Source organism: Rhinichthys klamathensis, unplaced genomic scaffold, assembly GCF_029890125.1.
Source record: "Rhinichthys klamathensis goyatoka isolate OS25496 unplaced genomic scaffold, OSU_Roscu_1.1 h1tg000554l_1, whole genome shotgun sequence".
Taxonomy (NCBI): domain Eukaryota; kingdom Metazoa; phylum Chordata; class Actinopteri; order Cypriniformes; family Leuciscidae; genus Rhinichthys; species Rhinichthys klamathensis.
Window position 1 is genome coordinate 2,479,196 of NW_026607023.1, and position 13,521 is coordinate 2,492,716.

Genomic DNA, 13,521 nt, shown 5'->3' on the forward strand with positions numbered 1-13,521 from the left:
CGTTTTTGTGTGTCATAACAGTGTATCTATGTCTGAGCCACTATTCTTCAGAGAGTGTGTTACAAATATAGACATGAAGGGCCCATTTCTTTTCAAACACAGTTTTAAGGTGGCAAATAATGGCCAAATGCTATAAATTATGCATGCATCTTAAAATGGCCCCAACTGAACCCTGTTTTGCTCTTCACTCGCTAAAAGAGGTAATTAGCAGCAGTTTCTGTCACAAATTTAAACCCATTCGACACATTCTTCGATAGACCAATTAATATCTTACAAAACAAATACACAACAAAAACACAGCAAAAGTTGTATGAATAAAAAATAACTACCCATGCAGATTCAGTCTGCATGTGATTTTAAAATTGAGTTTACAAAACCTAAATTATTTTAATAAGAAAAAAAAAAAGAAAAAGAGCAAATTCAACATGGACTGCCATGAATACCATCACCCTCTCTACCCTAGTGCTGCTACATTTATCTGAGTATTTTCGCCAAATAAACCTTGTAAACTGGCAAATTGGTTTTTAACAACAATTAATCTATCCTAGCACTATGATGAAACAATAAACTTTCAAATAAAATCTAAAATGCTAGAATGATTTGTTGCATGCACCATCTACCTCAGATAGTGAAATATGTGAGATTTACCCTAATAGCTAAGAATGTATTTTCAGAACAGCAACTTGTGCCATTATAAATATATATATTTTTTTCCGATACAGCTGTCAGTGTGTTTATACAGCAGTAGGTTGCAGACTTAGCAAACTGGTCAAGCAGGCTAACTACAAATAAATTAGCAGTTAGGCTGTGTCCAGTTTATAGGAACATTTTGTTCTGCTACTGGCCATTCTGATGTGAACTACTACACTAGCCATGTTTCCACTCACAAAACACAGAACCACATTTCTTGGATAAAATGCTAAAATAACTTGTGTGTGTGTGAGAGAGACATTGAGATGCAATTACAAGAAATAAACTTTGCAAACATGGAAAATAGTCTGTATTATGAAATATAAAGTCGCAACTGGGAGATTACCCAGTTAGGCTACAATAAGTAATATCATAATTTTGAGACATAGTTGAAATTATGAGAACTAAAGACACAATTACAGAAAATAAAGTTGAAATTGTAAGATAAAAGTTGCAATTACGCTTAATTATAAATTATGTTAGATATAAATGTGCAATTAACAGAATAAAAAGATTTATATCTAGGCGTAAATTTAAAAGTGAGAAATAAAGATGCAATTACGAGGAATTAAGCCACAATTACCTTAACTTGTTTTATTACTATGAGGTCTGACAAATGAAAAGACAATGTAATCCTAAACCAGGAAATATTTGGTTCTACACTTTGTGGTTCTGAGGTTAAGCAGTGGAAATATAGCCAAAGTACCTGGGTGAGACATTTGAGGGATCTAATTTGTCACTATATTATCCTTTAAGGTTCTAGAACTGATAACTGAATCTTACCCCAAATGTCCAATGATCAAATTATAATGATCTGTAACCATGTTTAAGGCTTGAATTGAGTTGAAAGAGAATCACTCTCTCATGAACTTTGTTGTAGTTGCATTGTATTGCTCATAAATATTTCATGAAAATGCTTAGTGATCTTGTTAAGGCAAATCTTGCAGGGACAAATGCCCACAATCCAGAATCTTTCCAAAAAGCTGTTCTAGCCGTAAGCTCACTGTGAATAAACAGAGTGCTGGTGCTACAAGAACATGTTGATGATCAACACAATATCCACTTTAACAAATTCAACATCCAGCATGTCTCAGTGGCACAGTATGGCTGCATTAGCATGTTGCTAATCCCCTCTCTATTGAAATATTCAACCCTTGCCTATCGTGATTGGTCAGGACGCATGGACCAATAGTGATTCAGGTTACCCATGTTTAACAATAAACTGATCATTAGTGAGAAAGACTGCATAGGGCCAACAAGTCTACTAAAAATTTATGAAGCTATGTAGTAAATGGGCGCTAACTCATGTGCATTGTACTAACTACTTCTAAGAATTTCTAATTATTCTCATGAATAAAATACCTAATCACAGGTTATGATTATGATATACTGTATGCATTTTTTTGCTCTATTATTAGACGCTCAGAGGGAAAAATTAGAGCGCCTATTAACACCGATTGATAACTTAGAGCAGTAATATCTAATACAAAAATATATCAACATCATTTTAATTGTACAGTTCTACCAGTTAATAGTGGTTGGCGCTCAAATGAATCAATGTACTGTATATCCCACCTTTTCCAATGTGTCAAAGGCAGCGCAAAAATCTTCCTTCTAACTGATCTGGTTCCCTTGAATACAAGAAGAGAAATGTTGGCTAATGGTGGAGCTGGCATTTTCAACGTATCGCTAAACTTGTCTATAACACTGCACTAGTAACGGTGGATTTATATTGTAGCTTAAATGGTCTGGTCTACATTGTAAATTCATATCTAAACAGTATAGATTAAATTAGTATACTAACGATACCAAATCAGTAACTAAATACTCTGCCTTTGAACCTTCATTTGGCAAAGCATTGCAGCATCTTGAATGCCAACTGAGAGTTGTAATTGGCCAAGGCACCCCCATAACACTCATAGTAACTAGAGTTACTCATGAAAAGCACTCTGACCTTCATCCTCTTTTAGTGCAGATTTGCGCTTAACTTAATTGCTACACTGTGCATGCATCTGTGCATGTCTCGCTTTGCACTTGAGAGTACTGGCTCCCTTGCACAGGTGTTATGGTCGTGCTCACAAAATAACAAATAAGTGGAAATCCCTCAAACATGCTTCTACGTAACATAGGACTTTGGAAGTACATTGAGGTACAGCCTCCTATTCCTTCAGTTTCCCCTTATTCCATAGTTTCTTTATTTCCATAGGTGATTTGGTGGTTGGTTCACACCTATAAGACTGTTGAGAGGTCTGGTGTGGGGATCGAGAGCCAAGGGACTTTGTTAAGCCCTGAGGTCTGAGGCCTGCTCAGAATATCCTCATCAAGAAACTCAAGCAAGTCTAGGGCTCTCGTGTTCCCAAGGCACCACCGGACCCTCCTCGCTTTCAAATGTCCCCTTGCCCAGTTGTTCAGCAGTTCAGTTCTCATCCACATCTTCAAGAACTGATCCAACATTGCTTTGAGAAGCATTTGTTGGGATGCTTCAACTCACCGATCTCCTCTGAGCATTGAGACATCTAGAGACTACCAGAAATAAGATTTGAATGAATATGGATGGTAGATGAATTGACATATGAATTTGAGTTTGTGGTCACCTGGAGATAGAGAAAGATCAATGAAGCTGAGGTGAATCATAATGAGGCAAAGCCCAAAAGAACTGGTGGTGGGTGAATCAGAGGTAAATGGTATAAAAGATAAATGGATTATAGGCCTTTTTGGTTGTCACTTCAGTTCATGGCTTTTATCGTACATGTCATTTTGCCCCGAAAAGACTCAGAAGCATTTTTTTTTTTCCTGATTATGCTGATGTCATTCATCTTTGAGATTCAATCCCAAGATGCAAAACGTCAGAGCTGTGGGTGGGTCTGCAGTGCTTAAAGTGAAAGGTCAAAGATCAAGGGTCATCTGGCCCTCTTTCACTGATTGATGAACTGAGGACACATCCTTCAGGTTTCAGACAGGCACATTTAGAGAAACTAAAAACATCAGAGTATATCATTCTTGGGATGGATCACTACAATGACTGAATATATACAATATCAGGTAACACTATGGTCAGAGTGGTTGACTTAAACATGAAACAGATAAAAACATGGTCACATCCCCTGTTGAATACACAATAATCTTTTCTTTTCTTTCCTTATTTTTTTACATTTTTCACATAGTTGATGGACTAACTTCAAATCCAAGTGCTAAAGAAACGTCACAGCTCACTAAGGGTTTCCCTCCATTCCAAACAACACAAAGCTCTACAAGATGTTCATGAATACTGTATCAATAGAACAGATGAAATGCACTAGGAACAAGAGTAAAGAAAGAACACCAATACTACCTGACCATGGCAATAAGGCTACTGAATGAATGAATGTACTCTCTCTCTTTTTTAATTTTCTTAAATTCTTGATGAATGAAGCATACTAGTGGCTTATTATCTATTAATGAACTACCTCTAGAACATGTTTAGGTGTTGCCCTCCAAAATTATGATTATAGCCCAAAAATGAAAGAAAAGATAATCAGCAAAAAAGAGAAGAGAGAAAATGAAATGTACTGACACTGGGCAGGATGCACTGGTTAAAACTCAAGATGGCCGTCCAGTGTAAACCATTGACCAGAGCTGAGGTCCGATAAAGAGAATGCTTGTCACTTGCAAAATCAAGGAATGACACATAATTGCAAAAGAGGTTGCTGTACAGTGTAGAAACGGACAATTCCGTGAGGATGGGGAAAGCAGTGGATCGGGTCTGGGGTCCTGCTCGGTTGACTCTCCCCGAAATGCTCAAGCCACTTCTGATTTCATGAGCTGCGGTTACGAGAGGCTGATTACAGTATCAATAAAAAGCCGATGAGTCGTTCAGATGTGTCCTTTTTCTCTTGCGATCTTTTCTTTTAGCGAAAATATCATGCAGTCTTTAGTTCCGTACCCTCGAACAAGGGACTGATGCTTGTTATTTGTTTGTTTCAGAAGGAAAAGAAATTCAAATACTTGAAATGTTTCTCTTGTAATATTCTTAAACATTCAAGTCATTCTATATAATAGGGTTTTTTTTACACCAGAAAAGTCCTTTCGATTTTACACACGCATGTGTATATAGAAATATAATATATAGAAATATGCATATACATATGTATCAACTTTATATGTGTACACATATTTTCCAATTGTATCAAAGCCAATTCAATGTGCTCTCAAAATATGGCCCATGTTTCCTAGGGGAACGCATATCAATTCACATAATACAACCAATAGATAAGGTTGAAGAATCCAAAAGTGATAGGAAAAATGACCCGGGACCACTTGTCAATGGTGCTAACATCCGTCAAGTTGGGGATTTTGAGCTTAAGCTTGGACGAGCGCCTCCTTAGCCGGCAGTTGGCACGACTGCGCATGGCGCTGCGGTCCAACGAGTGGTGGCTGAACCCGTCCCGCGAAGCCATGGGCTTGCGGAACTGCACTCCGGAGCTGTCAAAGGACATGACGGAGTTCCGTGAGTCACTGACGCTGCTGCCTACGTCGGATGGCATCACTTCATTGTTCATCTCCAAAGTGGTGAGAAGAATGTTTCCGTAAGCATCCACCTTGAGGCAATAAAAGACAGAGAGGGGTGGTCATGAGCAGCCACAGGAAGCGGATAGCCCTAAACTGTCTCAAATAGCATTTACTTCCATTCAACCTTTCATGCAGATGCAATGATGATGTGATGTGACAGTTATAACACACTTCACTTGGGAAGATTACAAGACGTCATTCAAAATGTGATGGTTGACACACACGCACACGCACGCACACACACAGTAGTTAATGACAATATTTAATCAACTTCTCATTCTAAATTTCCACTGTTTCAGCTGATATTATTTCTAAATGCATGTACCCCGACTTTTCTTTGTTCCTCGAGATACAGATTTCTTCGTTGTGTATATGACCTGAGGGTGTTGCTTTGAAACGGCGCTGAAATGGAGTCCTTGCAATGTGAAAGAAAAAAAAAATGAAGAGAACGTTAAAACGCCCATATAAACTCTGGCAATCAAAGCAACAATTTTTCGAAGAATACAAAAGTGCATAAATATAAGGGTGAACAAGAAAGAGCCTGCATAAAAGACACAGACACAAATGCCTTAATTCAGTAAAACTATTTTAGTAACTGAGCTTAGAACACAGTTGTTAAGTATGAAAATGGCTTACACATTTTGAGGAGGAAAAACTAATCAGTCTATCTCTTGATACATCACGGTACTTCGATTGAAAGAGAAGTCTGTGGCAATAAAGCAGACTAGAATCTGATAACATAATGACAATGTAATTTGTAACTTTCCAAGCAAGAGGAACCTCTCTTAATAATGAAATGCAACTTCAATCAAATGAAATACGTCACGTTTTGTGATTAAGTAAAGTGATGGTTAATGGGCTATTGAATGTTCGTTTTTAGCGGTGATGTGAAGCGATTCATTCAGGCAATAGTTATACTGATGAGTAAAGTTGTTCTGCTTACAAACTAAGTGAATCCGTATTTATTCAGACATGCATGAACATTGTCAACGCTTATTAAATTCAATTAAATTAGGTTTTAATTAGAACAAAAATGAACTGTGCAACCGTTAGAAATGGTTTACAAGAGATCCTGCATACCTGTTCCCTTAGACGCTTCTCCTCATAGCGGGGACGCTCGTTGTTGGCTTTGTTCAGCTTTTCGTTGATCTTTTTCTGCTGCTGGGGTCCCCGTCCAAAGAACACATAGTTTACAAAGGCATATTCGAGCAGGGCCAGGAAAACAAAGACGAAGCAGCCCATGAGGTAGACATCGATGGCTTTCACATAGGGGATCTTTGGGAGGGTCTCCCTCAGGTGGGTGTTGATGGTTGTCATAGTGAGCACCGTAGTTACACCTGCAAGAAAGCATGTTAGTAATTTGAATAAACAGTGTCATGTTCACATGACTTGCGTCAGGGCTTCAATGGACCATGGACATCATGCCCCTACTTTTTTTGGTCACACTTTAGATTAGGGTCCAATTCTCCCTATTAACTAACTAAACTACGACTATTCCTAATTACTGCTTACTAATAGTTAAAAAGGTAATTATTAAGTTATGGTATTGGGTAGGATTAAGGAATGTAGAATATGGTCATGCAGACTAAGGCATTAATATATGCTTTATAAGTGCTAATAAATAGCCATCCTAGTAATATGCATGCTAATAAGCAACTAGTTAATAGTTAGAATTGGACCCTAAACTAAAGTGTTACACTTTTTTTTTCTTTTTTGTAAAAAAGACATGCCAGAATTATTATCATTTTTATTTACATAATTATGAGACGTGGCAGTATACTGTTATGGTTTATTTTAGAACGCAAAGTGAAACTTGTTTTTGTTTGTTTGTGTTTTAATAAGACAACTAAAGACTTAACCTTTTTAGCCTTAGAAAAAAGAAATGGACAAAGTTTTACAAAGATTTATGTCCTAAAAAGAATAGTCCAGTACTCTGTACTAAAAAATATATATATACTGTATATATATATATATATATATATATATATATATATATATATATATATATATATATATCAAAAGGGTTCTTTGCCAGCTAAGCAATTGTCAGTGAGATGAATAGGAATGCAAAAAGTGACAGTTCTCTCATTTTAGAAATACTTGATCTGCATACATATAAGATCAGTCTATCCATCGTGTTTTAATTTCTTTACCTGCATCACCCATACAATGAAACTAATGGATTTTTTTGTGTGAAATGGAGTCAAAGTTGAACTTTGAGCATCACGCAAGCTTAAAGCTTTGTTCAAGTTTATTGCATTGGGGAACCCATATGAAAGGGTATTTCCTTTAATCATGGTCGAACGTAAGTTGTATACACTCACCTAAAGGATTATTAGGAACACCATACTAATACTGTGTTTGACCCCCTTTCGCCTTCAGAACTGCCTTAATTCTACGTGGCATTGATTCAACAAGGTGCTGAAAGCATTCTTTAGAAATGTTGGCCCATATTGATAGGAAAGCATCTTGCAGTTGATGGAGATTTGTGGGATGCACATCCAGGGCACGAAGCTCCTGTTCCACCACATCCCAAAGATGCTCTATTGGGTTGAGATCCGGTGACTGCGGGGGCCATTTTAGTACAGTGAACTCATTGTCATGTTCAAGAAACCAATTTGAAATAATTCGAGCTTTGTGACATGGTGCATTATCCTGCTGGAAGTAGCCATCAGAGGATGGGTACATGGTGGCCATAAAGGAATGGACATGGTCAGAAACAATGCTCAGGTAGGCCGTGGCATTTAAACGATGCCCAAATGGCACTAAGGGGCCTAAAGTGTGCCAAGAAAACATCCCCCACACCATTACACCACTACCACCAGCCTGCACAGTGGTAACAAGGCATGATGGATCCATGTTCTCATTCTGTTTACGCCAAATTCTGACTCTACCATCTGAATGTCTCAACAGAAATCGAGACTCATCAGACCAGGCAACATTTCTCCAGTCTTCAACTGTCCAATTTTGGTGAGCTCTTGCAAAATGTAGCCTCTTTTTCCAATTTGTAGTGGAGATGAGTCGTACCCGGTGGGTTCTTCTGCTGTTGTAGCCCATCCGCCTCAAGGTTGTGCGTGTTGTGGCTTCACAAATGCTTTGCTGCATACCTCGGTTGTAACGAGTGGTTATTTCAATCAAAGTTGCTCTTCTCTCAGCTTGAATCAGTCGGCCCATTCTCCTCTGACCTCTAGCATCAACAAGGCATTTTCGCCCACAGGACTGCCGCATACTGGATGTTTTTCCCGTTTCACACCATTCTTTGTAAACCCTAGAAATGGTTGTGCATGAAAATCCCAGTAACTGAGCAGATTGTGAAATACTCAGACCGGCCCGTCTGGCACCAACAACCATGCCACGCTCAAAATTGCTTAAATCACCTTTCTTTCCCATTCTGACATTCAGTTTGGAGTTCAGGAGATTGTCTTGACCAGGACCACACCCCTAAATGTATTGAAGCAACTGCCATGTGATTTGGTTGATTAGATAATTGCATTAATGATAAATTGAACAGGTGTTCCTAATAATCCTTTAGGTGAGTGTATTTGGAGTAAACAAAATTTAAAATGATTGATATGGTTTTATAAAGAAAAGAGAAATTCTATGGGATTCCCATCCTGAATAAACACGATGCTTTTTAAACAAAATCTGAAGGTTACCCAGGGCCACACGAGCAGCAGAGGCATCATAGTTAATCCAGAAGGAGACCCAGGACAAGATTGTAATCAGGATGGAGGGCATGTAAGTCTGCAGGATAAAATAGCCAATGTTTCTTTTGATGCGGAAACTCAACGACAGCCGAGGGTATGAACCTGGGGAGACACAAGTACATAGCAGAAGCCGAAAAAAGAGATGTCAACATGTAAGCGGGAACACAAAAGAGCAAGCACAGGAAAAATAGATCTACAATTTGCAATTGTCAAAGTCTGCACTTTGACAACAGATAATCATTTTCCCATTTGTTCAGATGGAGCATTTAATTTCCCCAAAGCAATGGATTCCTTCCCAGGGACTAGTTCCATTCCAATTAAACATGGCAGAAAGTCGCAAACATGGCAGATTTTTCTGAAACCCCTTTTCTCAGCAGGCAACGTCTACGTCCCTTTGAGAATTGTCACAAAACCTGCAGTGTCTTTTTTTTTTCCATTTAGCCCTGTAATACAGGGAACTTGATAAAAAAAAGGGGGAAAACAATACGTAACTGAAGAGCTTGTCCTGTAAATGTGTAAAATTTGGTGAGCGGTTTAGGAAAACTGTTAGCAGCATGTTTCAAGACGCCTTTCCAAGATTAGCCTGTATGTGCTCGTTTAAAAACTATGCAGCTAAATGTAAGGTGTGGTATGATTTATTGACTTATTCGATGTCCTGATTATTCAAATTGTTGCAATGGCTTGTTACAGATGTGAAAGAAATATACGTGTTATTTCCCTGCGGTTCCAATCTCCCATGCAATTGGGCTTAAATTAAACATTTTCAGATAAAGATGCAATGGAACAAATTCCGTTGGAAGCCTTTCAGGTGCAATTGTATCAAAGAGAAAGGGAAATAACGTCAGGCTGTAACTTAAATAGCATTTGCATATGAGTGGGACCCGACGCCAGTCACAGCTTGCAAAAAACTGATGAATCAACGATAGCACTTTTTTTTTCACACTTGTTCGGACACCTCACCATGGATCTCTCCGTGAAATAAACAAGAGCACACAAGGGCAAATGCACTTAAAATGATTAAAATGAAACGCACTTTTTAAATTAATTTAAGCTGTGCAAGTATAACTCATTCACTGCGTTTTTGCCCAATGTGGGGTGCAACATTAAAGTAGCAAAACTCAACTACATTTTAGCCGCAGTTCATTTATTTTCAAAACTACTGTATTTTACAACAATTCGTTTTGTAAAGGTGCGGTCACAAAACTTCACGGGCAAAAAAGATCCAATATTTATTGTTAATAGCAGAGAGATGTATAAATAACAGCTCACACAGATATTTTGTGACCAACTTGAATTTGAACAAAATCCTTCTCCCTTACACGAAAATTCCCATCGCACAGATTCCTTTTGAAATGACTGATTTTGTTCGAAAAATTTTGTTCGTGAACAAAAACAACTTAATATTGACGAGAACGAAAAGAGAATGAGGGAGAACACAGGGTTTAAATACATAGAGCTAACAAAGGGAACTAATGAGATAATTGATAAAGTGACAGGTGAAAATAATGACTAATTAACCAGACAGGTAAACTAGCTCACAGAGAACACAGGACACCCATACATGTTACAAATAGTTTGATCTGATTTTATTAGTTTTATTTATTGTAAATGTAATGATCTCGCTTGAGATCCACATTGTTGAATTTTTTAAAATACATCGTATCATCTAATATGGTCTTTTCATACAGAGATTCTGAAAAAGTTCAAGTAATTGTTCTGGAATTGCATGATTTTGTTCAAACAGCCAGATCTTCCCTTGTTCTCTGCTTTCATTCACACACATTCCAAACAGTCCCATAAAGACAAATAGCATTTAATGTAATTGCCGAGAAGCCCTGCTTATTCATTTTTTTCTGTCCTTTTGTAAATGATTCAGCTAATTTTTCTGTCTGCATGGAAGATGATTGCTCTGGGGTCGCTGTATCACTCCTGTTCGCAGAAATTGTTCTTTTTTGCATCTTTGTCTGTATACAGTCTTTATCCTCCTCCTTCCCCCTTCCCCCTTCCCCCAGGCAAACAGATACATGATAAATAATGTGACATCACAATTTTTGTTCACAGATAACGCTTTCTGAGATCAATCCCGGGATTGTTACTGGGTCCTGATCCCAGGATCAAAGGCTGTGTCCGAAATAGCCCCATATACTATTTGAGGGGACAGCCATTTGTAGAGGTGTACGAAACCATAGTGGACATTATCAAGTTCACTTATTCAATCCTACAATGCACAGAAATAACGAGTGTACAACCGATCTATGCTAACCGGCTAGAGAATACCCATAATGCACTGTGAGGTTCGTGCCGAATGAATTCCCGGGTCTGACCAGAAGATGGAGCCCGCAGTGAATCATTCATCCATTCATTTTCTAAACCGCTGGTCCAATGTGGCTAAAGCATAATATCATACAGGTATAAATGTATTTTAAATTGATTAAATTGTTTAATTAAGGTTTACATGCTAGTTTCCATTACTACTGGAGCTGCCAGTTTTTCTAAGTTTCAAATGATTATTAAACATCATTAAGCTGTAGTCCTTCTGGCGCACCCAGTGTCCGAATTAACTCACTCGTTTTCATTCACTCCTTCAAGTGGACTATATTAGTGGACCAATATAGGGAATAGTGAATGAGGGTACTGTATAGGGGGCCATTTTGAACACAGCCAAATTTTTCCAGCATTCAAGCTCCAAGCTGTGTTCACATAGGAGGCTCTCAGGAGACAAAAGAAATCTCAGTGTGAACATCAGCTGAGCTAGAGAAACCCCAACTGCTAACACAGATCATTAACCTTATTGAATTCATATCATTTTCATAATTTGAAATATAGCATGACGATAACCATGCCTTTTGCCGAGACAGACATGTTCCTGGATCAACATATTTTGTTGATCCTGGAACAACATTCCTGTTAGAAAATGTTGTCTTAGCCCTATCCCTATTCCTAAACCTAACCCTACCCATAAGTTATCTCTAAAATCAAAAGGAAAGGATAGGTGAATATCACTGATTGATTGATTGATTGGAATGTTGTTCCAGGATCAACAAAGATGTTGTACATGGTGAAATCACGTTTGCAATAGCATGACACTAGCAATGGGTTAATTCACAGGTAAAAGACAGACTGATAAAAAGTGACATAAGTGAATCGTCCATACCTGTGGTAAACCTCACTTCCCTGGACACAAGACGTAGCTCCACAATGGAGAACTGAGGCAATTCCAGTTTGTCCACACCTGTTACAGCATTGTCCCCTCCTTGCCAGAAGAACACGATGTCATCTGTGGTGTACCCATCTGTAGAGATAGTAGACAGTGTAATGGATGTTTACATAGTATATCATTTATAGATACAACCATTGCACTGGAAAACAGCAATATTACATCTAGCAAACATGTCGATTTGTGAAGTGATACTGCACAACCTACCAGAAGGTGCTGAACAAATTAGTTAATTTGCTTGATCAGTGGAGACAAACACAATGTTATTTGTGTTTTAGTGATGTGTAAATAGGTCTGCGTTATGTGTCGTTATCAGCACTTTTAATTGCAAAAGTAAATGGTTCTGCTGTTTGTTATTGTAACGGTCACCAGCTGGAGGGCCCTTGAGAGCCACCAGAGGGCACTCCACATCAGACTATTGTCATTCCCTCACAAACTACATCTCCCACAACTCACTGCCCGGACTCTTCATCCATTATCAGATTCACCTGTGTCTCTTTATCTTGTTTAGCTCACCCCATGTAAGCCTGGTTTTCTCATTCATTATTTGCAAAGTCTTGTTTAGTGTTACACTGCAATTCCAAGCATTCTCCCTGGTTTCATGTCTCTTGGTTTTGGATTTCTTGCCTGTTCCGTGGATTACTCTTTTGCCCGTGTTCCCTGACTTGTTGGGTTTGTTTGTATGGACTGCCTGCCTGTGTTTGACCTTGCCTGTAGTTTGGATTACGTCTTTGGATTACCCTGTTCAATAATACTGCATTTGGATCCTCAACCTTTTTGTCTCGGAGCTGTTCGTGACATTTATCTAGTGGGTCGCTGCGCTCAGTTTCATCACACATTTGTGTTTGATGAGTGTTTAGTGTGCTAAATCGCAACTTTGGATAGAAAACATAGTTAATGAGGAGAGATTACTGCAAGAAATAGTTTGTCATAAAATAGTGAACTTCAACATTTCTAAGATAAAAATGCTAATTCCAACCTCTAATATGTACCATAATGCGGCAGCTCAGTATCATATAGAAAAAGAAAAAAAAAAAAGATTAAGTGTATATTTTTTTTGTACAAACATTCTTAAATTTAAGACAAATTGTACAGAAATTTTACACCTGGCATTTCTTCAGCTAAGTACAACATTTAGGCATTGGATGGGGGCAAACAGGTTTTCTGAACAGTATTTTTGTATTAAACGAGACAATTTACTTAAAGGCACACTGTGGAATTTTTGGCCACTAGGGTGCGCTCGACCTGTAATTTTCACGTCTAGTGCCCCTAGAGGCCACAAGCGCCGCAGCATTGTCGCAAAAGTCAACAAACAGTCAACCTCCCCTGTCTTTATATGTGTGCAGACGGCATTTGATT

At 38.3% G+C, this 13,521-nt stretch overlaps 1 protein-coding gene across 1 annotated transcript in view; it reads right to left on the reverse strand.

Moving 5' to 3' along the window:
- Positions 1 to 3,201: 3,201 nt before the first annotated feature.
- Positions 3,202 to 13,521, reverse strand: part of gabrb4 (gamma-aminobutyric acid type A receptor subunit beta4) — a 79,075-nt gene continuing 68,755 nt past the window's right edge. Inside the window, exons 6-10 of the mRNA XM_056239110.1 lie at positions 12,100 to 12,237; positions 8,895 to 9,047; positions 6,319 to 6,575; positions 5,564 to 5,653; positions 3,202 to 5,267 (exon numbers count right to left, since the gene is read on the reverse strand). Coding sequence (XP_056095085.1) covers positions 4,914 to 5,267; positions 5,564 to 5,653; positions 6,319 to 6,575; positions 8,895 to 9,047; positions 12,100 to 12,237 — 992 coding nt within the window. The 3' untranslated portion in view covers positions 3,202 to 4,913. The remainder of the gene's footprint in view (positions 5,268 to 5,563; positions 5,654 to 6,318; positions 6,576 to 8,894; positions 9,048 to 12,099; positions 12,238 to 13,521) is intronic.